At 42.5% G+C, this 25000-nt stretch overlaps 1 protein-coding gene across 1 annotated transcript in view; it reads right to left on the bottom strand.

The window, feature by feature from the left end:
- LOC139755850 (glucagon receptor-like) overlaps nt 1–25000 on the bottom strand; it is an 86920-nt gene that overhangs the window by 41904 nt on the left and 20016 nt on the right. Inside the window, exons 2-4 of the mRNA XM_071674467.1 lie at nt 8579–8708; nt 1335–1763; nt 527–661 (exon numbers count right to left, since the gene is read on the bottom strand). Of these exons, the coding sequence (XP_071530568.1) occupies nt 527–661; nt 1335–1763; nt 8579–8707 (693 nt within the window). The 5' untranslated portion in view covers nt 8708. The remainder of the gene's footprint in view (nt 1–526; nt 662–1334; nt 1764–8578; nt 8709–25000) is intronic.

The raw sequence follows: 25000 nt of genomic DNA, 5'->3' as shown, positions 1-25000 counted from the left end.
ACATAAGCTAACATGAATTTTGAACTTCTAAACTTTTGATTAACGATTTCATTCTTGGAAAATATAGATTGACAGACATAATTGAAAAAAGCTTTGGGAAAACGAACTATTCTTTAAGTGATTCCTGTAATTAAACTCAACAATTTTTGAGGCGAAGCCATTATCAATGCAATTTAGGTCATTTGAGATTAGTGATACAGTGAGAGGATTATAAAGAGCACATGGAACACGATACAAAACATATGAGGCACTGTGATGCACAGAAGATACAGAAAGAGTATAATGGAGTATAGATAATTCAGTCTGGAACATATATATGTTACAGTAACGAATGTGAACGAGCGCTCGTCTTTCAGGATGGAGCATATATGGCAGAGTCACAAACATATAAATGAAAGAGCATTTGTAATTTCGTTAGAAACATATTGGAAACATTGAAAAATTACAAACAATATCAGGGAGCAGTTATGACAAGACTGGGGAGCATTTGGATTACTAGGAGCATATCACACCAATGATACAGTACCGTAGAGAGCGTCATGTTGATGGACTCAGGAACGACGAAGGTGGTGGAACACTGGCTATAGTTGGTCCAGGAACTGTTACCTCCATCTAGACGGTACCACGTACCTTGCGAGGTGCAGTACCGTGACGCATGACTCTGTCAAGGAAAATGAGTGATGGGTATCAAGCAACGATACGCAAGTTTTAAGTACGTTACTTTTGAATGCACTTGTCTTCAGGCCATGTACACATATAGGCTTAAAGTAAATAGGTTTTTATAAGACTTAGATTTTTAAGATTTTTAGACTCACAGGTTAAGTATATGTGTCTTCGATATGCCTACATAGGTCTTCAGGGTATAAATACATACAGACTTGAAGTGCATAGACTCATAAGTGTGCATATCAAAGGTCTTATGTTAAAGCATACGTAGGTTTTCGTGTGTATACTCAGGTTTTAAGCCGTATATACCTGACGGTTCTAAGTATACTGCTTTACAAACACGTACACAGGTCTATATATCAGCTGTAATATGAACTTTACTCTCTGTAACAACACGTCAAAGTTTGATAAATGTTTTAGTATACTTAGACTTTTTATATATGGCAATTGGTGAAATACTTTAGGTGTGAAATGTAAATCGCATTAACGACAGTAACATGAATCCAGTTTTGTGGTAAGCCATTTCAATTAAGGAAAGACGTAGAGTAGATGAAGAAATTCTGGACACAAATTCAGGAATCTGTATATTCTAGAGACAGAAGGAATACATAGCAACTCAAACACCAACAGGCTACTAGGCCCTTTCTAGCATCCTGTCATCGACTTACCCCACGAGGGAAGCCCTGGACGTAGGCAGGACAAGGGATGGTCACCAGGGTGTCTGCTGGGGTACGCGGCCAGCAGTACACGTCGTCGAACGTCGTTGGGCAGTGGGTAGCCACAGACCCATTCTCCTTCACGCCCCCGCTTACGTTTTCCCTGAGGACATGGTTTTCGCTTTTCCTCTCTCGACTTCCATTTTCTTTGGTCTGATTGGCGGCGTCTCTCTCCTCGTCCGAGACCTTAGCGTCCTCGCGGAGGTCTCCGGAGTCTTGAGCCTCGGTGGTAGGTTCCCCTCCCTCACTCACATCCGCCTTCCCTCTCACCCGGGCGTCTGTCCTCATCTGCTTCAGGAGTCTCCTCTCCTCCCTCATCCTTATCTCACAGTGCTCCCTCATGGCCTTCAGGACAGCAGCTTGTTCCTCCACGGACTCCGGCTGGGAGGGAGGAAAACGGTAAGATATTATTAATCTGATTTACGATACAAGCGACAGTGGAAGAATTCCTTCTCCCAGGATGGGTAAGTTGTTTCACTTAACAAGGTTCCACTGAGCAATACTTCTGAGAAAATTCTGAAAGCAGAGGCGCCTATGTGCGTCCATCATGTGCCTCTACTTTACAGTTGCTCGAAGTTACTTACATTCTTTTATAATATTCACCAAAAACCACAAAGGTCTGTTTAGACGGTATAAAAGTTCTTCTTGTAATAATTGACGAAAGTGATCTATTACCTTAAAATGTTTCAAATATTTAGAAGTATCGGGATACTTTTTTTTCTTGATAACCTTACTAATGTATGAAAAATATAAAGTAGACTAACACTACCTACTGCCCTGCAGCATGATCCACCCTGAAGCATGACCCACCCTGCAGCATGATCCACCCTGAAGCATGACCCACCCTGCAGCATGATCCACCCTGCAGCATGATCCACCCTGAAGCATGACCCACCCTGCAGCATGATCCACCCTGAAGCATGACCCACCCTGCAGCATGATCCACCCTGAAGCATGACCCACCCTGCAGCATGATCCACCCTGAAGCATGACCCACCCTGCAGCATGATCCACCCTGAAGCATGACCCACCCTGCAGCATGACCCACCTTGTGGTATTCCTCTCATGCTGTGGAAAATCTTTCACCTTAAGACCTGGCCATTAGTGCTACTTTTTTTTGACTTACTGTTTTTTCTCTCATCTCGCCTCTTAACACACGTTCGCTCTCCCAGCACCACCTTAGCCCCCCCTCCCTGCTCTCCCTGTCTCTCACAAACATGATACGGGACGACAGGCGCTGGTGAGCCACCATTATTGGCACCATTAAGGAGTTGGCTGTGTTTACTGTACTGTTGGACTGCCACTCAATACTCCTGAACCTTGTGTTTACGTCATCACGATGGTCCAAGACTCCATTATCGAATGTTGTTACACATTATCGTACATCGGTCACACGTTGCCCCTGGTCAGGCAGAAGACAAACAGGAAAAATACACACACACACACACACACACACACACACACACACACACACACACACGGAGACATGATGATGTCTATCAAAATCTAACACAGTTTCGACTTTTCACAAGCTTTTTATCAAGTGGAAAGACATCCAAAACAGTGACGACCAAGTTATGTATACCTACATATGAAATCTTCGCCTGACATGATTTCCTTCGTTATCTGACTTATCTTGACACCTTGCTCTGCCTGGTCAGTAAATGATCCTATCTGCTCTTCCTAAGCTTGTAGACCCTCGTACGTACTGGTGGCACCCAGGAATGCTTCTGTGGTCCTCCCAGGTCCTAGTGGCACCAGGGAATATTCTGTAGTCTCCTAGTTACTTGTGGCACCCAGATAGTCCATCTGTGATCCACATGAACACTGGCAGGACCCAGGGAGTGCCACTGTAGCTCTCCTCAGCATAGAGGAAGTACTTCTGTCTCCCCGTAGGCACTGTCGGTACCCACGGGTGCCTCTTGGCCCTTCCCAGGCATCGGCGGCACCCAAGGAGCGCCGCTCCCTGCTGGTGTTATCGAGCGTCTGCCCCAGACCGCACGCTGCCACCATTTGCCACTTATTCCTCCTACTTCTCCACTCCATACCTTCCACTCCCGTCTCCTTCCCTCCCCCTTCTTTCCACTTCCTTTGATCTTCCTTATCCCTCCCTCTCTCTACACCTCCCCCACCCAGTTCCCTCCACATCCCACTCACTACCCATACACTAGCCACTTCAGTTCACCTTCCGTCCTTCCCTCTTCCTTCCTCTGTCGACTCTCTATTCCATCCCTCTGCACCCTGTCTACCATAGTCAACATCGTCCATCTTCCCTCAGCCATTCTGACTTTCCTTCACTTCTCGCTAGTCCCGCTTGTCCCCTAACAACACTATCCCTCCTGTCTACTCCTCCTTATCCACATACTTCCCTCCTTCCATTCTCTCACTCCCTCCCTGAAAGAAGACAGGTTTAGAAAAAAGCGTACCCCATCTTGTAAAATATGAATCTGAAGTAGGCTTATGAGGGATATCTGCAATATATGAGTTGCATGAATCTCGACACTTGATATAATATTCGGCAAGGTAATGAGGTGCAGCAGTGGGGTGGGACAGGATGGTCTGAATATAGATTCAAACTGGGATGAACCTGGAGGAGGTGGAGTGTTTTAGGTACTTGGGAACACACGTGGCAGCAGATGGAACCGTGGGAGATGAAGTGATCATAAGGAGGAGGAGGGAACTATGGTTCTGCATGCACTGAGACCATTGTCTGTATGGCCAAAGACGGTCATATTTCAGGGTACTGTAGTCCTGAGGGTGTTGTATGGATGTGAATTTTGAGCCTTGGAGGAGGGTGGACGGATTGAAAATATAATGACTGAGGGAGATACTTGATGTGAGGCGGATTGATCGTTTAAGAAATGATAGTGTCTGAGGGACGTATGAAAGCCTGGCTGAAGGAACTGACCAGTGAGAGGATGAGTGAAGAGACTGATTAAGAGGATCTCTGTGTCAGAAGAAGAAAGAACAAGAGGAAGGGGAAAATCAAGAGGCTCGTTGGAAGTTTAGAGTAAAGCAGGTGAAGGGAGCGCTATGAATAGAGTGAACTGGATTAATGATGAATACGGAAAGAGAAATGCTGTCAGAGGGATAAACCAGACCTTATGAAGCTGTCATGGTCAACCCTGGAGTAATGTGTGAGGTTTGGTTTGTAGTAAGGGATTGTGAGACCAACATTAGCTTGTTTCTGAAGCCGACTAACTTTAACGGGAGAGGTAATGTATATATATATATATATATATATATATATATATATATATATATATATATATATATATATATATATATATATATATATAAATATATATATATATATATATATATATATATATATATATATATATATATATATATATATATATATATATATATATATATATATATATATATAATGTTGTATTTCTTATTTGATTGCCAACAAATATAATGCTAATTCCACAAAATGTTTTAATCCTGAATTTCCAGAGGGTAGTAGTATATTTTCACCTCAACATTTGCACAACTCAGGGAAGAGATATATTTATGGAAACACCACACGTCCGGCTGGACACGCCACATAGCTGGCTGGAAATACCACACAGCTGGCTGGAAACACCACACAGCTGCCTGGAAACACCACCTAACTGCCTGGAAACACCACACAGCTGGCTGGAAACACCACACAGCTGGCTATTCATTTGAAGGATCATTCACAATTCCTTTTGGTTCTGCATAATGTTCATCGTTGGTGTATTTTTCATTACGGTAATGTGCTCGGGGCTTTTGCTGTATAAAACTGGCTTCACCCACTTTGTTGACCTGGATATATGCAACGAACCTCATTGTAAATCGGTTCTGATAGTCTGCTGAGCGCCTGGGGATGGGCTGTGGAAGAGGAATAATTTTGGGAGCACCAAAGGTAAATAAAGTTTCGGTAAAGACCGAAATAATTCAGATTCTGAAAGCAATGAATGAAACCAATTTACAGATTAGTATGAACAACACCAGAAAAATGATCTTGTTTAGCCACACGCCTGCAATTATGGAGCTCATATGTTTCTCTTTATTTCCCTGGGAGGTTTGTTACAACAACTGAGGACGTTATTTGCTCCTGGTGCTAATCTGCTAAAGCGAGAAATGACAAATGAAAATATGAACAAGTACTATACTGTGCAAGCCAACGTAATTTCTTAATTTTCGATGTTTATCTTCACGAATTGCCTTCTGGGAACACAGCTACCGTCCACCTACATCATCATAGCGAAAGGATTTCCACATTTCATTGACCTCCATACATATATTTTAAGGTACTTGCGACGGGAACTATGAGTAGGAACAGTCAGATAAGTATGTTTAAAGACACTATGTACATAAGGTGTAACTCTGTATAGAGGTGATGACACTACCTTCATGGTATAGTCTCCACACACACGGCCAGAGGTCCTCAGCGAAGCCTTGAGTCAAACACAGGAGACAGTGGCAAGAAGAGAAACAAGTAACACGAAGAATCTAGGAGTCTTTAACGGGTTAGAGCTACTTGCTTTTTGAAAAAGAGTCAAGTTGTCCTCGTCAGGAGGGTGAAGCCCTCCGAAGCTATATCATGGAAGGATAGAAACGTTCCCATTTGGAAGTATGATACACAGTAGAGTTTCACAGTTTAGAAAACTCTATTGAGTCAAGTGTGTCGTCAGGTCACTGTTTACGGCCATGGTGAGGTATTCAACCGATAGATGGCGTTAGCAAGGTAAACGTTTATCTAAACTCTCTAGTGGTGTTATCATAACATTACACACACACTATATTGTATAAGTAAACAATGTAGCAAACGTTAACATCATTGTAATATGAAACAAACCTAAGCTAACGTTAACATTAGGGTTATATGTTGGACGTGGAAGTCAAAGGATTGCTGTTTCTTGCTCGGAAGTGAACGGCAGTGGCTGCTGTCGCTGCCATCTACCGTTCCTCTCTCATCTCGACCCATTTGTGTTATTACGACCCAATCGCGGGGTAAATCTTTCCTGACGGGGATGCGAGTAAAAGCTGAGACATGTAAGGAAGACCATTTCTTAAATGAGTGATGAAGCACAATGCAACATTCTCTCTTCGTGTCACTGGAAGTGTTATGTCTGTGTGTAAACAAACTCAGACAGCCAGGCTGCTACGAATTTACGTAGCAGACTTGTAAATGTTTATCTTCATTTTTCGGTCGTTTAACTTTCATTCGTACAAGTTTATAAGAATTATAACAAATTTCATACCTGAAACAACGAAGGAAACTGAGTTTCATGAAAGACGATATTTCGAGAAAATATTTGCAGTTGCTACAGGAGGGAGTGTCAGCATGAGAACTGCAACTGTTGATTCCTCCAGAGAGACGAGGTTAATCTGTTCCACTCCCCAGTCAATCCACTTCATCCCGTGGCCCCCACGTTGCTGAGATGTGATTACTGGGATCATCAGCACCTATGATCAAGATGCTGCTCAGACTGAGGCTACGCTCCCTCAGGAAATACAGCGCCAGACGTGTGTATGTGAGAGAGAGAGAGAGAGAGAGAGAGAGAGAGAGAGAGAGAGAGAGAGAGAGAGAGAGAGAGAGAGAGAGAGAGAAGGGGCAGTGGAAGAGAGAGTATCTATGTACCTATGGGCACGTAGGATTTTTTTGTTAGTCAAGGCTAGCGCGTAGCGCTCCCCGTAGGGAAATCCAGAGTTAAGAATTATATACACTCGTAACCCATATGTATCACCATAGACACTCTTAATCATGCGTATTTTTCATACAGGTAAAGCAATGTATATCCATACAATGAATTAATCATACAAGTCATGTGAGTTGCAAATTGTCCAGTGTTATGAGTAAGACGGAGAGTGTGTGTGTGTTTGTGGACTGAATACCAGCAACGCTCGTAAGGATGAGACATAAAACCACAAAACATCATCCTGGACCAGGAGGAGGAGGGAGGGAACATAACAACCTCTGCAGTGGTGGCTCACTGCGCCACCTTCACTAACACTCCTGACACCAGAGCGGTAAGCACTACCTCTCTGGACGGCAGTTGCCCGCTATCTCCCAGATAGAGAGAGAGAGAGAGAGAGAGAGAGAGAGAGAGAGAGAGAGAGAGAGAGAGAGAGAGAGAGAGAGAGAGAGAGAGAGCTTTTCTTCCATATCCCAGAAGACGTCTGGTGAAGTGAGGAACCTTGCCTTTATTCAAGCCACGGTCGTAGGGTAGAGAGATGAAGGCTTTCCTAGCTAGTGAGCGGCAGCGGCCTGTGGCCATCTCCCTCCATCTTACCCGAACTTCCGGTCTGGTGTCTTTATGGAGACGTAACTCCATATTCCCGTGCACGTCCCTGGGGCTCTGCGTTATACTTCCTGCTTCCCTGACGCCCTTGCCTCTCCTCTCTGTCCAATTACGTCTCCTCCCAATCATCCGGCCACGAGAGTAAAATATTCGCTCACATGATTAAGAATATTCGCGTTTTAACAGCTGAGTGAGATAGAGATCTCCTCTACACTTTGCACTTGTCCATTATGCTGGTATTTCTTCCTATCACACCTATTTTCCTCTTCTTTTTCATTACACCATTTCTATGTTCTTACGTCTTGGCATAACTGAAGACTCCTGTCCATGAATGGAACCTCTCATGAAGAACAGATATACTGTTATTGAATCTCAGCTTCGCCTCCTTATTCAGCATCCCTTGGGTGAGTCCCGTAACTTTCTTCAGTAATTAGAATACGTCCACTTCCTCAGGACCTGCTACCCATCCACTTCCTCAGGACCTGCTACCCATCCACTTCCTCAGGACCTGCTACCCATCCACTTCCTCAGGACCTGCTACCCATCCACTTCTTCAGCTCTTCCCAGCACTCGCTTAAGGGTTAGGTAAATTCCAGACTGTCATAATCAGGGGTCGTACCATTGTACTTAACTGCCATACCGTCGTCGTCAGTGGTCGTACCTTCCTCCTTAAGAGCCATTAAGTCGTGCTGTAGGGTCGTGCCGTTGCTTCCAAGTGTCGTATTGTGCTCAAGGTTCATACTGTCGTAATCAAGGGTCATATAGTCGTTCTCAAGGGTCGTACCGTCGTACTCAAGGGTCTTCTTATCATACTGTCTTGACATTCAACTTATTTTGGATGATGATACCAACCAATAGGGACCATTCTCAGTCACACCGACACATCTCACTCCCTACGACCACAGGACGACTTACGTGGTTGTGCTGGACGCTGAAGTCGTGGGCGAGGGAGTCGGCCGGGTCGTGGGCGCGGGCGGAGTGCGCGGTGAGGCCCGCCAGCAGCAACAGCAGCAGCAGCGGCAGACACACGCCATCTACCTTCATCCTGGAGAAAAAAAAATGTAATTTGGTTACCTGGAAAACAAAAAGTAATTCGGTTACCTGGGAACATAGGAAATCTGTTTACTCAAAAGTGGTCTGCGGTTCCACTTCTTGTATCAAAGACGCAATGCGCATGAACCAAGTGTGTGTTCCCAGTAAGAAAAAAGGAAAATGATAGTATTCTTGAATACTCAAAATTCTATTTTGAATGAAGTCACAAGAAACGAAATATTTGTATTTCAGAAACAAAAGAAACACGAGGTAAAAATACCTGTTATCCTCTCTGTCTCCCCCACACACAACACACCACAACACCACAACACTCCACAACACAACACAACACATGGTACGCTACTTTATCTTGCAGGATTTTATAATCCAGCTTCATATATATATATATATATATATATATATATATATATATATATATATATATATATATATATATATATATATATATATATATATATATATATCTTTCTTTCTTTCAAACTATTCGCCATTTCCCGCATTAGCGAGGTAGCGTTAAGAACAGAGGACTTGGCCTTTGAGGGAATACCCTCACCTGGCCCAATTCTCTGTTCCTTCTTTTGGAAAATTAAAAAAAAACGAGAGGGGAGGATTTCCAGCCCCCCGCTCCCTCCCCTTTTAGTCGCCTTCTACGACACGCAGGGAATACGTGGGAAGTATTCTTTCTCCCCTATCCCCTATATATATATATATATATATATATATATATATATATATATATATATATATATATATATATATATATATATATATATATATATATATATATATATATATATATATATATATATATATTTATATATATATATATATATATATATATATATATATATATATATATATATATATATATATATATATATATATATATATATATATATGTGTGTGTGTGTGTGTGTGTGTGTGTGTGTGCATTGCACACACTATCACCATCAGTAAATGGAGACTGGAATCTTTAAACTATTCTTATGATTTTTATTTCATATATCTTCGTTAAGTGATAAGTGTGAATAAATTATGAGTCTCACTCCCTAATGGCTCATTAAAAATTTTCTGAATTTTAAAAACCTGCTTAATTCCCTCATTAATATATAAAGCAGCTCCTGCCTACAGATCATGAAGTAATTGATGTAATCTTCACCGTGTCATGATATATATATGGAACTATTTCAACGTTTGCGTGCGGATTCACCATGCAATTTATTTTCTATATAGACTGATATCTGTGGAGGAGTATGTTTAAGCTTTCGTTAGAAAGACACTAATAATAAAGTGAAATTTGACAAATTTGGGGAATTAGTAGAACGAAAAAGTTTTTCTTAATTTATATATATATATATATATATATATATATATATATATATATATATATATATATATATATATATATATAGAGAGAGAGAGAGAGAGAGAGAGAGAGAGAGAGAGGACCCAGGACCGCCCGCCGGCCGACGCCTACACGCTGGGGAAACAAAACACACAAGTTCTCCTATTACGGAGCAGCTGATGATAATGGAGTTGAGGCGGGAGGCGACGCCCCTGCCTATATGAAGAGCCAGGTATTACTCGTGATCCTGGCCACAGTACACAGCTCCACCCTACTAATGATGGCACTAAAGATAGCCTGGAAGTCGTGTAGGAAATCTTTTTTATCAGATAGATGATTATAAACAGAGCACTTCATGATTCCTAAATACAGTATAAGACAATATAAAATATGAAATGAGAACTGGACTTAAGATCTCTAAGGTCGGTTGTACCAAAGAGCATAGGTAAGAGTGAAGTGTCTGGCGGCAATGTACATCAGTAAGCCCAAGAAGAGGAAACAGACGATCATTGTGCCTCTGTACGCCATGATAGAGGACCAGTGTGCCAATGTACACTATGAGAGAGGAACAATGTCTCTTTGGGCACCATGAAAAAAGGGTTCAAATCTCATAAGCGTCTCGTCTATTCTTTGCCACAAACCATGTCTCCTATGATAACTATTTCACTATAGTATGGGATCAAATTTCACTATAGTATGGGATCAAATTATTCAATGAGAATATAATCATCTTGCACAGTTTCCGGGCTCAGTGTATTGTTAATCTCAAGCCTTCAATCATGTCCAGATCTTAGTAAATGTAATTGTGATATTCCCTGAGGGTTCTCTCAGTCTCAGGAGGGAGTCTTCTCAAATGTTTCCTCCAGAAGTTTACCTCGAGGGGGAGCACAACTCTGCATCCTCCTTAAAAATTCAAGAAAGAGTTTGTGAGTAATTCTAAATCTATTTGTAAGTGAAATAGTTTGTTTGGCAACTTTCCCCCCGAGTTACCAAGAGCCACTTGATTCCACGTGGATGCCGGGGGAAGTTGGAGGTCCCTAGGGTTTATGTGATGTCCTAGAGACACTGTGAGGCAAAACTTTCCTCCAGTCCTTCAGGCTGTACAGCTCAGTGTCCTGTGATGAACTACGGATCCTTGATCTCTATTAGGTGCAACTTCTCTCTCATTCAAGAGATAGGGAAAGGGAGTTTCGCCGAGAGTGATTTGAATTTCCTTCTTTTGAGTGAAGGAAAGAATTCTTATCTCTCTCTGATGAGAGAGGATGGAAGGAAAGATTCTTATCTTATCAGTATGTCTGTCTGTTTGTGTGCTATTGTCTGCCTCTCTGTGTCTTGCTTGATAACCTGCAGGATTCAGTGTGCATCTTTCTCTCTCTCTCTCTCTCTCTCTCTCTCTCTCTCTCTCTCTCTCTCTCTCTCTCTCTCTCTCTCTCTCTCTCTCTCTCTCTCTCTCTCTCTCTCTCTCTCTCTCTCTTTCTCTCTCTCACACCCAGAGTGATCTTGCTCACAGAACATCATTGATCTCTCACTCAGGTTCTCGTCTCCCGGCTGATTCCATTGACCCTGACGCCACGATCATTGAGCCATAAATGATCTGGTTAATGACGAATCTACGGTCACCTGGGGGTCTCCCAACCCTCCCTCAGCCTCACCCACTCTATCATTATTGACTTTTCTCCCCCTCCCGCTTCCCCATGGGCATTAACAGGGAAGATAATGGGCCTCTACCATCTAATTATGGAAGCAATTAAGGAATGAGTAATAATTTGAAAGGAACTAATTATTTCCTACCCTCTCTCGTTATGTTGACATATGTGTAACTTAGGACGTCACATTTTCTGTTATGAAAGTATAGTATTTAGTCTCATCTGACCAGTTGCTAAATTTTCATGTGCCTGGGAAATTATACATATATATATATATATATATATATATATATATATATATATATATATATATATATATATATATATATATATATATAGAGAGAGAGAGAGAGAGAGAGAGAGAGAGAGAGAGAGAGACCGTGGGAATATCCTGCTCAACACACACACACACACACACACACACACGACCCAGACTGCAAGACCACCAATCTCAGGTTCAGTGGAGTGTGGCGGCGGCTGGGGAGGTCTTGAACTCTAGCTACACGGATCTTGCCGCCGGCCTGGTTCCTCCTGAAAGATTCGCTCCCTCGGGTGATTCATGGCTCATGCCACCATGCCAAGGCCAAGGGGCGCCTTCCGGGGTCGTTGGGATTCAGTTCACCATGAAACTTTCCCAGTCTTTACTGTTGGGTTTTGCAACGTGTACTACGTGCTGCAAGGGAGGTGGGCAAAGGCTCCACTGGAGCCAGAGGATGAATGTTATGGACACGAGAGAGAGAGAGAGAGAGAGAGAGAGAGAGAGAGAGAGAGAGAGAGAGAGAGAGAGAGAGAGAGAGAGAGAGAGAGATGCTAATAAATCTATACAACAATACCATGCCAATATTCGACTCGTTGTATGATCCACTGGGGAGGTGTAAAGGTATCTCATCTCATAAGTGCACCACCAGGTAGGTAGCATGGCAGGTGCGCCTCACTACGTGTGTGTGTACCAGGAGGGAATGAGGAGCGTGGGGCCGGGTCCTCCCTGAGGGAGGGCTGGAACTAAAGAACATAAAGAAGGTAAACAAGACATTCATTTGTCATGGCCGGGCTGAGGGGAACGGTAAGGCAGGTAGAAAGTAATCTGCCTCGAGGAACTCGACGGCCTAGTGACGGAAAACCAAACACTACTACAGCTGTAGACACAGTCTGGCCTCCTCTCCACATCCGAGCTTTAATAACAACTTGCAGTGGTGGGATTCAGCTCAAATTTTGTTTCACACTGGGCGACCCACGTATGTAGGTCGAAGTCTTACGTGCAACGAACCTCTGTCCCTCCGAAGCCTCAGAACCAAAGGCGTCGTCGCTTCGGCTTTGGGAACTTTTTCGTTTCTCGAGGAGGGAGACTCCCCGCCCTCCCTCCCTCCTCTCTAGATCATTAATGATAACTCAGCAAGTCGCATATGAGATCAAAAGGATGAGAAAAGCAGAGCATCTGTGGTGTGGGGTTCTATGTCTCCTCATAGGATTAAATCAGCATTACGCTCGGGCCCCGGTTCGGGTACTCAGATCACAGTCAATCCAACTTCTCATCTTTTACCGTCCGTATTGTTGGTCGATAAATATGTACTTGGCGCTAGTTATGTATGGTATATATATATATATATATATATATATATATATATATATATATATATATATATATATATATATATAAAGCCTGAGACTGTTAAAGAAGGAGAGAAACTTACGTTGCGTCCTACATTTTATGGGTTGACTTCCAAGAGAGAGAGAGAGAGAGAGAGAGAGAGAGAGAGAGAGAGAGAGAGAGAAATGTACCTTTATACAATACTGCCTCATCACTCAAGGATCAGCTCTTTAGCTTCCATCACCGTGCCTCCACACAGCCACACACGGATGAAAACAACCATGATCACTGGTCGCTGTTATCTTTGAACGCTGACTGTCATCAAGATTAGAATTTCCGTCGTGATCCCAAATTCAGGAGCATCAAACGACGGGATAAAGAGAATGTGTAATGAAATGAATCCAAGTGAGAGAACCATTCCTGGCAGTCCACTTTGCTCTGTGATCTTTACAGATAACTGCATCAAAAGCTTTATAAGGCTTTTCCTCAAGGAAATTTCTTCTTTTTATTTCCCGTCATCCATTAGGTGCGGTGAGATACGTGGGAGAGAACCAGATCACTGGTGAGAGAGAGAGAGAGAGAGAGAGAGAGAGAGAGAGAGAGAGAGAGAGAGAGAGAGAGAGAGAGAGAGAGAGAGAGAGAGAGAGAGAGAGATGGGAAAGGAGAGGGAACTGGAGAGGAAAAATCGGGGCGAAAATGTCTGATAAATGTTTATGGGTGCATTGGGACCTGGGGAGAAGAGGGAAGAAAATTGTATAAAGAGACTACGAAATAATAGGAAATGGAGGGGGAGGAAGTGAGATGGGCTTCCCTCCTGAGGAAACGGTGGAAGACGGGCTCCCCTCCCGAGGAACGGAGGAAAATGGGCTCCCCTCCCGATGAATGAGGGAAGATAAGCTCCCTTCCAGAGGGAGCAGGGATGATGGGCTCCTCTTCCAAGAAAGAAGGGAGGATGGGCTTCCCTTCTGAGGAACGAGGTGTATGGCGGCCTCCGACAACCGAGGTATTTGGTAAAGAAAAGCTCTTACGTTGGACAAAAGAGGATAATACGACCTTATGACTTCCGTCGTGAGTGATTTATCCGAACGACTATCTCCCAGAGTAGGTGAAGAAGTGCATAGGAGGTGTCGACGGACGCCTTGTCCTTTAAAGCAATGGTTATGTTCCTAGATGGGAGGGTTTTGTCCGACGGAATGGGGAGAGGGTACTGTTGTGAGGTGAGGAGGAATGAAATGGTACTGTTTGAACGGAATTGTCTAGTGAGGTGCGAAGGAACGGAATGGAGTAATGGATTTGTTTTCTTCCATAAGAAGAGATGGAGTTGTCGTGTGGGATATAGAAGGACAAAATGAAGGAGGAGGGAAAACAAGTGTCGTCGTCTGTTGCATGATGACTGTGAGTGCTCGTCACATTTGATGGAAGTCGTCTGTGCACTTAAGGTAACCTGGTCATAGTGAATCGTAGGTCTGTTATGTAGAGTGGCATGTCAAGACTCTTGATGTAGTCAGGTAGCGGTAGATGTGAGAAGTCTAACTGTCGTCAAGTAGATTTGGTTAGTATTTGATTTATATACAGTCGCAGTAGAGACCTGTAGATGTTTTTGCTATGGACGATGCCTGAAGCACGACGTATAAAAAACAAACTGTCGGAGCTTCATCCGCCAGTTTGAAGAGGAACATGAAGGTTCAGATTAATCAAAAAGGATAGATAATGATGTGTGAATATATTACAAAAAGTTTCAGTCATAAGAGAGTACACAAAATGCCCAAATGTGGGACGTGGAATTGTAGTATATAGATGCAGAAGTTAATTCTACGTGGCTGATCCAAGCAAACAATATATCCATGCCCAAGGATGTTACTGTCTCAGTAAACAAACGGGACCACGTGAGTTTGTTGGGAACAAATGAAGCTGTAATTAAACGGAGACACGTGGCATTTTCTGTAAACAAACGCAGTCAAACAAGAGTTTGTAAACAAAGGGAACTACGTGAAGTTCTCCGTTAGACAAACGGGGTGACTCAAGATATTTTTGCAGGGAAACGGAACCCCGTTAGACTTACTGTAAACAGAAGAGGCCGTATAAAACCTCTATAAGTTCTGTGGGGAAATTTATTGAGGTAATACGAGATGAAATTGTTTTGTTATTGGTCTGGGAGACGCCGGGCATGACGGTCAAGTGGTGATGGTGATGGTAACGGTGATGGTGGAGGCGATCTGGTAGTGAAGGTGGTGCTGATGATAGTTGGGGGAGATGGTGGTGGTGACGTTGGCTTGATGGTGAAGATGGTTCTGATGGTGGAGATGGCGGTGTAGTTGTAGATGGTGGTGATGGTGAAGACTGATGGTGATACGTATCACTACCAAGTGATGATCTCTCTCATGTTCACTCACAGCTTCACTCCTTCCTTGACTAGTTGCCTCAGTCTTTACCTCACAACCTTCAACCTCACTCCTCTTGCTTCACAAAAACTATACCAATTTCCTTCTTACCTCATACCATTGTCCTACTACCTCTCCATCGCTCGCCTCATTGATAGCTTCACACCTTACCTCACTGGTGTATCAACTCTTCCCTCATTACTGAGCCTTTATCAAATTATCTCCTTCACTAACAAACCATGATAATTACCTTATTCTTCATTCCAACTCCTTACCTCCCTGGCCTTCACCTCCTCCACCTGCTCTAGTGCTAGACGTCCCACCATGAACAACACTCACCTCCCTGCAGACAGCAGCGGCATCACTCCTGCTAGACGATAGACGCTTCCTTCCCTGATAAGTCCTTCTCCGCCTCCACACTTGATAGACACTCCCTCTTATCACGTGTGTGAGACGCCGCTCACCTCTCACCACCTCCTCTTCTTCTTCCGGAGCCACAGATGCTCTCCCCACGTTCCTCATTATTCAAGCGAAGTGGGAGTCACAAGTCGGTAAGTGACACTTGCCTCACGTCGCTTAGATACATAATACACAAACACGTTGAGCTTTTGAGCGATATCCCCAACGAGGCTGTTGTACTCCATTTGGGGGCGGAGTCCGGTAATATATATATATATATATATATATATATATATATATATATATATATATATATATATATATATATATATATATATATATATATATATATATATATATATATATATATATATATATATATATATATATATATATATATATATATATATATTATCATACTTTATCGCTGTCTCCCGCGTTAGCGAGGTAGCGTAAGGAAACATACGAAAGAATGACCAAACCACCCACATACACATATATATAAATACACACCCACACACGCACATATACATACCTATACATTTCAACGTATACATATATATACATACATAGACATATACATATATACACATGTACATAATTCATACCGTCTGCCCTTGCTCTTTCCCGTTGCCACCCCGCCACGCATGAGATGACAAGCCCCTCCCCCCGCATGCGCGCGAGGTAGCGCTAGGAAAAGCCAACAAAGGCCACATTCGTTCAAACTCAGACCTTTCAACATCTAGGCCCCACAAAACTTTCCATGATTTACCCCAGACGCTTCACATGCCCTGGTTCAATCCATTGACAGCACGTCGATCCCGGTATACCACATCGTTCCAATTCACTCTGTTCCTTGCACGCCTTTCACCCTCCTGCATGTTCAAGCCCTGATCACACAAAATCTTTTTCACTCCATCCTTCCACCTCCAATTTGGTCTCCCACTTCTCCTCGTTCCCTCCACCTCTGAAATATATATCCTGCAGTGACCCAGATCTAAGCAATATGGTGTCTGACCAGGGAGTGTTCGCTGGGCAAGCACATAATTCACTCTAAATGCAGCTTTTGTCCTACTGTGCCGCTGGGTACAGTACTGTAATACAGTATGAGGCTTAACTGTAAGGATCATATATCAGTGCAGTGTAGGATTACACAATGAAATTGCCTTGGGAAGATTTCTTAGAGATTAGATATTGTGTAGACGAAGGATCAAAATAGGGATACTATTATAAAGTGAGGTTATGATGATTAAAAGGTAGTGATTAATGGCAGAAATCTAATACCAAAGTGCGTTGTTGATAATCCGGCTTATAGGTACCTCCAGCCTCTCCACGTCATGACGAGGGCATACCTCAGACAACTTGTTATCCTCTGGTAACTTCACTAATTTAGTAAGTTTTCGCCTGAGTTAAGAACATTGTCACCATCACCAATGCATCTCTCTCTCTCTCTCTCTCTCTCTCTCTCTCTCTCTGGACTGAGGGCATATAAACCATCACAAACACGAACCTGTTCTAAACACGTTTTCATGAACATGGGAAGATATTCATCAAAATCTGATATCCCTTGTTGAGCCATTTCAGATTTACAATCTTCCTTTATCATCTCATCTCCATTGACTTAAGTGATGACCTCTCAGGAAGCACTTCAATATGTGCCTCGAAGTGATTGGTACCCAGTCGATGGACAGTTAACTATGGCCGTACCTTGTACCCTCGGCACTCCCTCATTCGCTGTCCTTTTCCTCCAACATCCAATTATACTCGCGAAGGGAAATGGCAGCTGTGGTGAACCCTGTGTTCACGGTTCTGATCCTCGGTCTGAGTGTTTTTTTCCTAGCCGGCTGCAGCAGCTGTCACCTTCTCTTGTGATGATTAGCTCTCCTTCTAGTCACCTTCGAACCTCCTTCAGATATCTCTAACCACTTCCATCCCCTCCAGGTACATCTAGCCACCTCCACTATCCCTCTCTCCAGCTGGCTTAAGCTACCTCCATCCCACTTCATCTATCTCATCTCACCTCCACCTCTCCTCCAGCTATCCTTAGCTACCTCGAGCCATCATCAAGTTATATCTAACCACCTCCATCCCTGCCTCAGCTGTGTCTAGCCACCTGCAGCTTTAATCATGGCCACACTTGCCCCACATTAATTAAGCGAACTCAGACACTCAATTTAGAAACAGAGTTGTCCAAATGTCGGGAACTGTGACTTTGCTCCGCCAGCCACTTCCTCTCATGATCGCACCGCAAGAGGAACTTTGCTTCTGACACGATAGCGATCATTCGATACATCACACTCGATAACATAATTAGCGCCTCCCTTTCTCTGATACACCTTTGTTCTTAAAGACTTCGAGTGACAACGTAACGGGTCAGTAACGTGACGTGACGCGCAGTTGTGGTAGAGTTTTTCGTTGCCATTCTTCTGAGAGACGGAGTTCAGGGGACAACATTTTGACAAGGTCCATCAAAATGAATTCAGGTGGAATTTCTATTTGATCAGTGAACAAGAGAATTTTTCTGGGTTAATAAAATTCATGGAATGTTCATAACGATGCTTCGCTGTTTTTCCAACTAGATTGGGTATTCTTCCTATATTTCAACATTGCATCAAATACCAGACGAGGGAATCTTCATTTTCAAAGCTCACTGCAATTTGGACGTGCATATAGCTGGCCGCCTAGTTAAATGATCAACATAATTAGGTCAAACGATCACCATGATTACGTGAATAACATACGTTTAATCTTTTAGTTGAAGTTATTACCAGTTAATATGACCATTAATTCGCCTCACTTAATATGTAATGTCCTAACCAAGTGTCAGAAACTAATCTATGATTTTGAAACAAAATTTTTGTTTATTTCTTTTTCTTCAGTACGAAAAGCATCACAAGTATTATTGTTATCATCATCGTCATTATCATTATTATTATCATCATTGCTAAAATTATCATTATTATGATTATTGTCATTATCATTATTATTATTATCATCATTATTATTATTATTATCATCATCATCATCATTATTATTATTATTATTATTATTATTATTATTATTATTATTATCATTATTATTATCATTATTATTATTATTATAATTATTATCATTATCATTATCATCATTAGTGTAATCATTATCAGTACTATCATATAACTCCAGGACCACGTTATCTGCTGGGTCTCCTGCAGCTTGGTAACCTTTCACTCAGGACTTGATCACAAGCGGGAGGAGTCCGGTAACGACTGATGACTACCAAATATGTATCCACGTTTCCGGTCTGTTGCATGTCTACAGACCTAAAGACAGTTCCCAATGGAGTCTGTAGTTCTACAGACGTGCTAAACTTCTGAAGAAACTGACCTTGACCTTGTCAGATACTGACCATGACCTCGAGAAAGATACTGACCGTGACCTTTAAAGATACTGATCATGACCTCATAAGATACGTAAGAAGATTATGAATATATTTTTAATCCTTGAACTCTTGTTTATCAATAGACCAAACATCACAGGAGACCCTGAACCCACAAGAGCAACCGCTTCACCTGCGTCAGGAACCGCCAGGCCAGAGGTAACTTGTGGCTACGTAGCACCACCAGACGACTTCCTGCACAGGTGACACACACTTCCATCCATCGCGCGATGAATCTTCATAACGGTGTTCGATAAAGATTCATGTTGACTGATTCTCAAGACAGCCGTGTCTGTGGGTTCAGATTCCCCTGTTAGCAATGCGTGCTGCTCCTGATTGGAATGTATCTTCGGTGCTAAATGTTTCTTTTTTTCTCTCTCTCTCTCTTCCGCCGGAGGTAAATGTCAGGGGCGTCATTAGACAGGCTGGTTTTTCTTCTCTTTCACCTCCGACAGGAGACAACTACAGCAGCAGGTCTGTCCGCTCCATGGCCTTGAATCGTTACTCATGATGATATCTCGATCTTGAGATACGAGAACGTCCTCTCTCTCTCTCTCTCTCTCTCTCTCTCTCTCTCTCTCTCTCTCTCTCTCTCTCTCTCTCTCTCTCTCTCTCTCTCTCTCTCTCTCTCCACCTTGCTTCATCCTTGGTCCTCCTCGTCCTACACGTCAGGATAGTATGTGTATATTCGTATCTTCTCTAATGGAAATATAATGTCTCATCAACAGCCACCATTTGACCCAGTCTCCTGCATCAGATAGACACACACTTCAGTCTTTGTTTCTTATATTCTTCCAATCAGAATTCAATTATGGAAGGATTTAAGGATCGACGAATTCATCTAGATCAGATTTGTTTGTTTGTTATGACTGACGGAACGATGAGAGCATTTAGAAGATAAGACTTTAAAAGGCTCAGATAATACTGTCGACAAAGACTTCGATAAGAAGGTTTGTTCTATTTTGTGGAATTAGATTCTGCTGTGATGAAAGGAATATGAAACGACTGTTCTTATGATCTGGTCGTGTCTGGCGTATCTGGAAACCCTCTTACTTGTCTTATAAACTTTTAATGACGGCTGGCAGCGTCTGCAGAGGACGAGAGTAGGTTATGTGTGAGACGTCTGCAACACTGCCAAGGGCACCTGGTGTCCCTATTGTTTTGGTTTCTTTTGTGGATAGACTGGGAGGTGTGGTGGGAGGCAGGCTGGGTCAATCTCCAGGACAAATTTCCGCTAACAACTCAGAGTGGAAGCTGTTGTAGCCAGTGTCCGCAGGTGATGTCGTTTCCCTATTACCTGGTTATGAGAGGGTCCCAGACAGAGTGGGTGTCTTAGTTGCGTGACCTATTAGAGAGAAACAAGGTTTCGAATACAACTGAAGGATAGGTTCTCACATACGACAGTGAGGGGAAGTCTCCACCCTAACGTTACTGTTAATGATGCAGAGCTTGAGGATGGAAATCATTTCAACTACCTAGGATCAAAGGTCAGTATCATGTCTGATAGAAAAGCGTTTATCAAATGCCATGTAAAGAAGGAACGTTGCAGGTGTTCAGTGAAGCTTGTGAACAGTGAGTAATTTCTTTTTTCACATAAGATAGGCACCTCTAATTCCTCCATACGAAGGCGAAAACTAATTATTTTGATAGTAAGATACATAAGATAAGATAACAGTCCAAAGTTATAAGTAATGATATAGGAGTCGAGGATGTCACCAGAACACTTTGAGGTGAGGCGTTGTCAGAAACCCTACACGAAAGATGAATCGTTTCCGACTGTGTGGTCATGGGTCAACACGCTCAAAGGTATAAAAGATGGAAATGTGGATCTAAAATAGTGCATGGAAGATCTCAGATATTATTTTTGATGTGGAAAATCATCATGATCTACTTCTTTCCCATGACCATAAGCTGAGGACAAGTATCAGTCCTTTGTTAGATATCGTGTATGTCGTCTACCTTGTGTACAGAACTGACAAAAAGTCTGTTTCCTTGTCTTCGTGTTATTGCCTACGGCTTGCTGACTTGGAGCCGTTGGCACACCTGTCAGGCTGTGTCCACCTATGCGACACTGGCTTGAGCGAACGTCATTATCTTCTGCAAGACCTTCACCAGCTTCACCAGACCTCACCAGGCTTCATCAGGACTCACCAAACCTCACCAGGACTCACCAGACCTCACAAGACCTCACTAGACCTCACCAGGACTCACCCGACCTCATCAGGACTCACCAGGGCTAACCAGGGCTAACCAGATCTCTCCAGACTTCACTAGGGCTCACCAGGACTCACCAAAACTCACCAGGACTCACCAGAACTCACCAAGCCCCATCTACTACATCCATAAGTTTCATGGACACATTTCTTCAGCATTCTCGTTTCCTCCCTTTCAATGTAGAGACGAAAAACGGGGGAAAGACGGCAATTTGCTCACCGTTCACTGTGGACAGAGTAAATAAAGTTTAAGGATAGAAGCCAAATTATGCTTTACTTTACCTCGTTACGTCCCAAACATTATGGTTATTAAAAGCATATTGGACCATTAGCCGGCAGCAGGTAAACGACTTTTAATAACTATTTGGTCGTACATGCTCTGGGTGATTGGTTATAGACGACCTTTTTGTTCCTAGGACACAGGAGGTTGTTCTGGTATAATGTCCCTCTCTCGTCAGGGATTTCCCTCAATACAGATGGAGGATACAGCTATCATGGTTTTGTTTCAGTTAGATTAAGTTAAGCCATTTTAATCCGTTGAATCGTGAAGGAGATCGGCCAGTCAGTCATATGGACTATGTAGTCAACCAATCAAAGCCTTCCTTGCCAATGACATCATGCAATGACGTCACCTGAGTTGATCAATAATGGCTCGTCTTCGCAATGACTTAACATAAGCTTCCTAGTTTATAGTTAAACAGCCAACGGTACAACAGTCGTAACAGACCGCTTACCGCAGCTACACAGATAACAGTCGTCTGTAGAGATATGATAGATATGACCATCTATAATTCTTCAAATGTAGATGATAATCGTCCTTCACATTATATCATACAGAAAATCATGACGAAATTATCAGCTTATTTCTTTTGCGCATTTGCAAAGTGATAAAGTAGCGATAACAGTTGTTAGAAATGATCAGCGTCGGAATCTTGTTCCGTTCGTGACATGCAGGATCAGTGGCTCCCTCTCGTCCATGCTGTGTACAAGTGACTTCCATGAATTCTGACAGAATTTTCACTGCGTCTTAAGTGCTTAAGTCATCCATGTTCTGCTTCCGCTGCTGAAGATGTCATTCCAGAAGTTTACAATTGATCTAGATGACCCAATTACCAGCCCAGCCGCTGGTGGCATTCCCACGCTGGTTGTGAATGGAAGTTGTGATTGGTCCATCCGTGTGTAATTAATCATCAGAAATAACAAGATCTCATCAGCTAATGGTGTCTGTTTATCATTCGTGTTGCCAGCATTTAATTAGTCTTCTAATATCTCAGTTTGTTCTTTAATTGTTATGTTTCTGGGTCTTATGTCCTTCTCTGATTCCTTACTTTTCTTAAGATTTTTCAAATTTTTTCTGCTCGTAAATGGTCATATTTTCTTCCCTCGCCCTCGTTCAATGTTCTTGTTTCGTCGTTGTCCTTGCAACGTTTTCTGCTTTCATTATGCTTGTATTTGTTCCCCTCACTTTGTCCATATTTCTCTATTTGTTGTCAATCTTTGTTGTCTTCATTTCCTTGTCGTTAAAGTGTCATTCATGATAACCTTTGGTTTTCAGTAAGATTTCTCCTTTCCCATCTTACCCATGAGCATCTTTATTCGTATGTTCGTTATTGAATTTACTGTAAGGGTTATTTTCCACATCTTATCCTTGTATCTTTACACACCCTCGTTCTTATGTATTTCAGTTTTCTTCATTATTTTCGCAGTTTCTTCATGTCTTCCTCACAGTTCTATACATGGTTTCATACCCTCATAACTTCAGCTGGGTTTTCAGGGTTTCAGACAGTAGTGGCCATGATGAGTTCCTCACCGTCGCACCTGCTGAGGTGGCCACCCAGACCTGGGGCGTCCCTCCTGACGGTGGAAGGGATCCAGGGCGTTTTTGAAGGAGGTAAGTTCTCCCCTGGGAGGACGACTGTGAGGAATATGCCAACACGGAATCACACGAGAGATGATTATTGTAAGATTTTGAGAGGTATTAGATTCCACGTCGGAGCAAAATTAAGAAAATAAAATGTTATCTTAGAGAGACGAGATAATGTCTCTTTTGAGTGAGATCGTAATGTGAGACGTAGGAATGTGATCACAATGTCCAGGGTTCAGAAGGAAAGATGTGAGGGGAGAGCCCTCATATAGAAACGCCGGAAGAGAACTTTATGTAGAGACAGTTGACAACATATTTCCTTAAGAGACGAAGGAGACTTTAAAGTTCTCTCTAAAAGAGACGAGAGACATCTCCAGATACAGACGCGGGAACCTAGAGCGAGGGAAGTGACGCTGCGGTGGTGAGGGATTCAAGATTCATTACAGAAGTTCTCTCTTTATCTTAGTTTCCCTTCCTCTTGATCTCTTTTTGCCTAACATTTAGCTTTCTTTTTTCTTTATCTTTGTTCTTTCATCTTTGTTCTTTCCATAGATGACTATTAATGAAACATTCATTCAATGATTTTGTCCATATTCAGACTTCCTATCTTGTTTCCCTTATTTTAAGTCTCTCTCTCTCTCTCTCTCTCTCTCTCTCTCTCTCTCTCTCTCTCTCTCTCTCTCTCTCTCTCTCTCTCTCTCTCTCTCTCTCTCTCTCTCTCTCTCTCTCTCTCTCTCTCTCTCTCTCTCTCTCTCTCTCTCTCTCTCTCTCTCTCTCCTAGTACCACTCAGTATAGAGAGAACACGTACAATAGGTGAGCCATAGCCACCCTATGGGAAGACGTACCTAAGAGTCGTCTACATCTTATCATCTGTCCATTTACCGCGTTAATGGCTTTCATCAAAACTTTGACTACTAATTACGAGTTAATTACTGTAACTAGCGGGAAGAATGGGGCAAGGGAGGAGTAAAGGAACTGAATAGAAGGGAGGGTGTAATTATGGTACAACTTTAGAAAGCGATTAACAAGTTGTTAGTAAAAACATTTCCTGTGAAGCGCTTATGGTTCGATATGATGGTGTAGCCTCTGCCAGGTTGACCAATGAAGGTTTAGGAACAGAAGAGCACACACACACACACACACACACACACACACACACACATACACATGAGTATATATGTATATATATATATATATATATATATATATATATATATATATATATATATATATATATATATATATATATATATATATATATATATATATATATATATATGCATTAAGTCGCACATGCATGCACACAAACTCTATGGTTTTACCACCAACCTGAACTTCCCAAATCCTATGTAAGGTTCTGAGAACTGAATTCTTTAAAATCCTCAAGAAACCATCCTCGGCTGTCTTTCTAACTACGCTTAATCTGCCA

The sequence above is a fragment of the Panulirus ornatus genome, chromosome 20 (genome assembly GCF_036320965.1).
Source record: "Panulirus ornatus isolate Po-2019 chromosome 20, ASM3632096v1, whole genome shotgun sequence".
NCBI lineage: Eukaryota > Metazoa > Arthropoda > Malacostraca > Decapoda > Palinuridae > Panulirus > Panulirus ornatus.
This window is presented reverse-complemented; position numbering and strand designations above follow the sequence as displayed.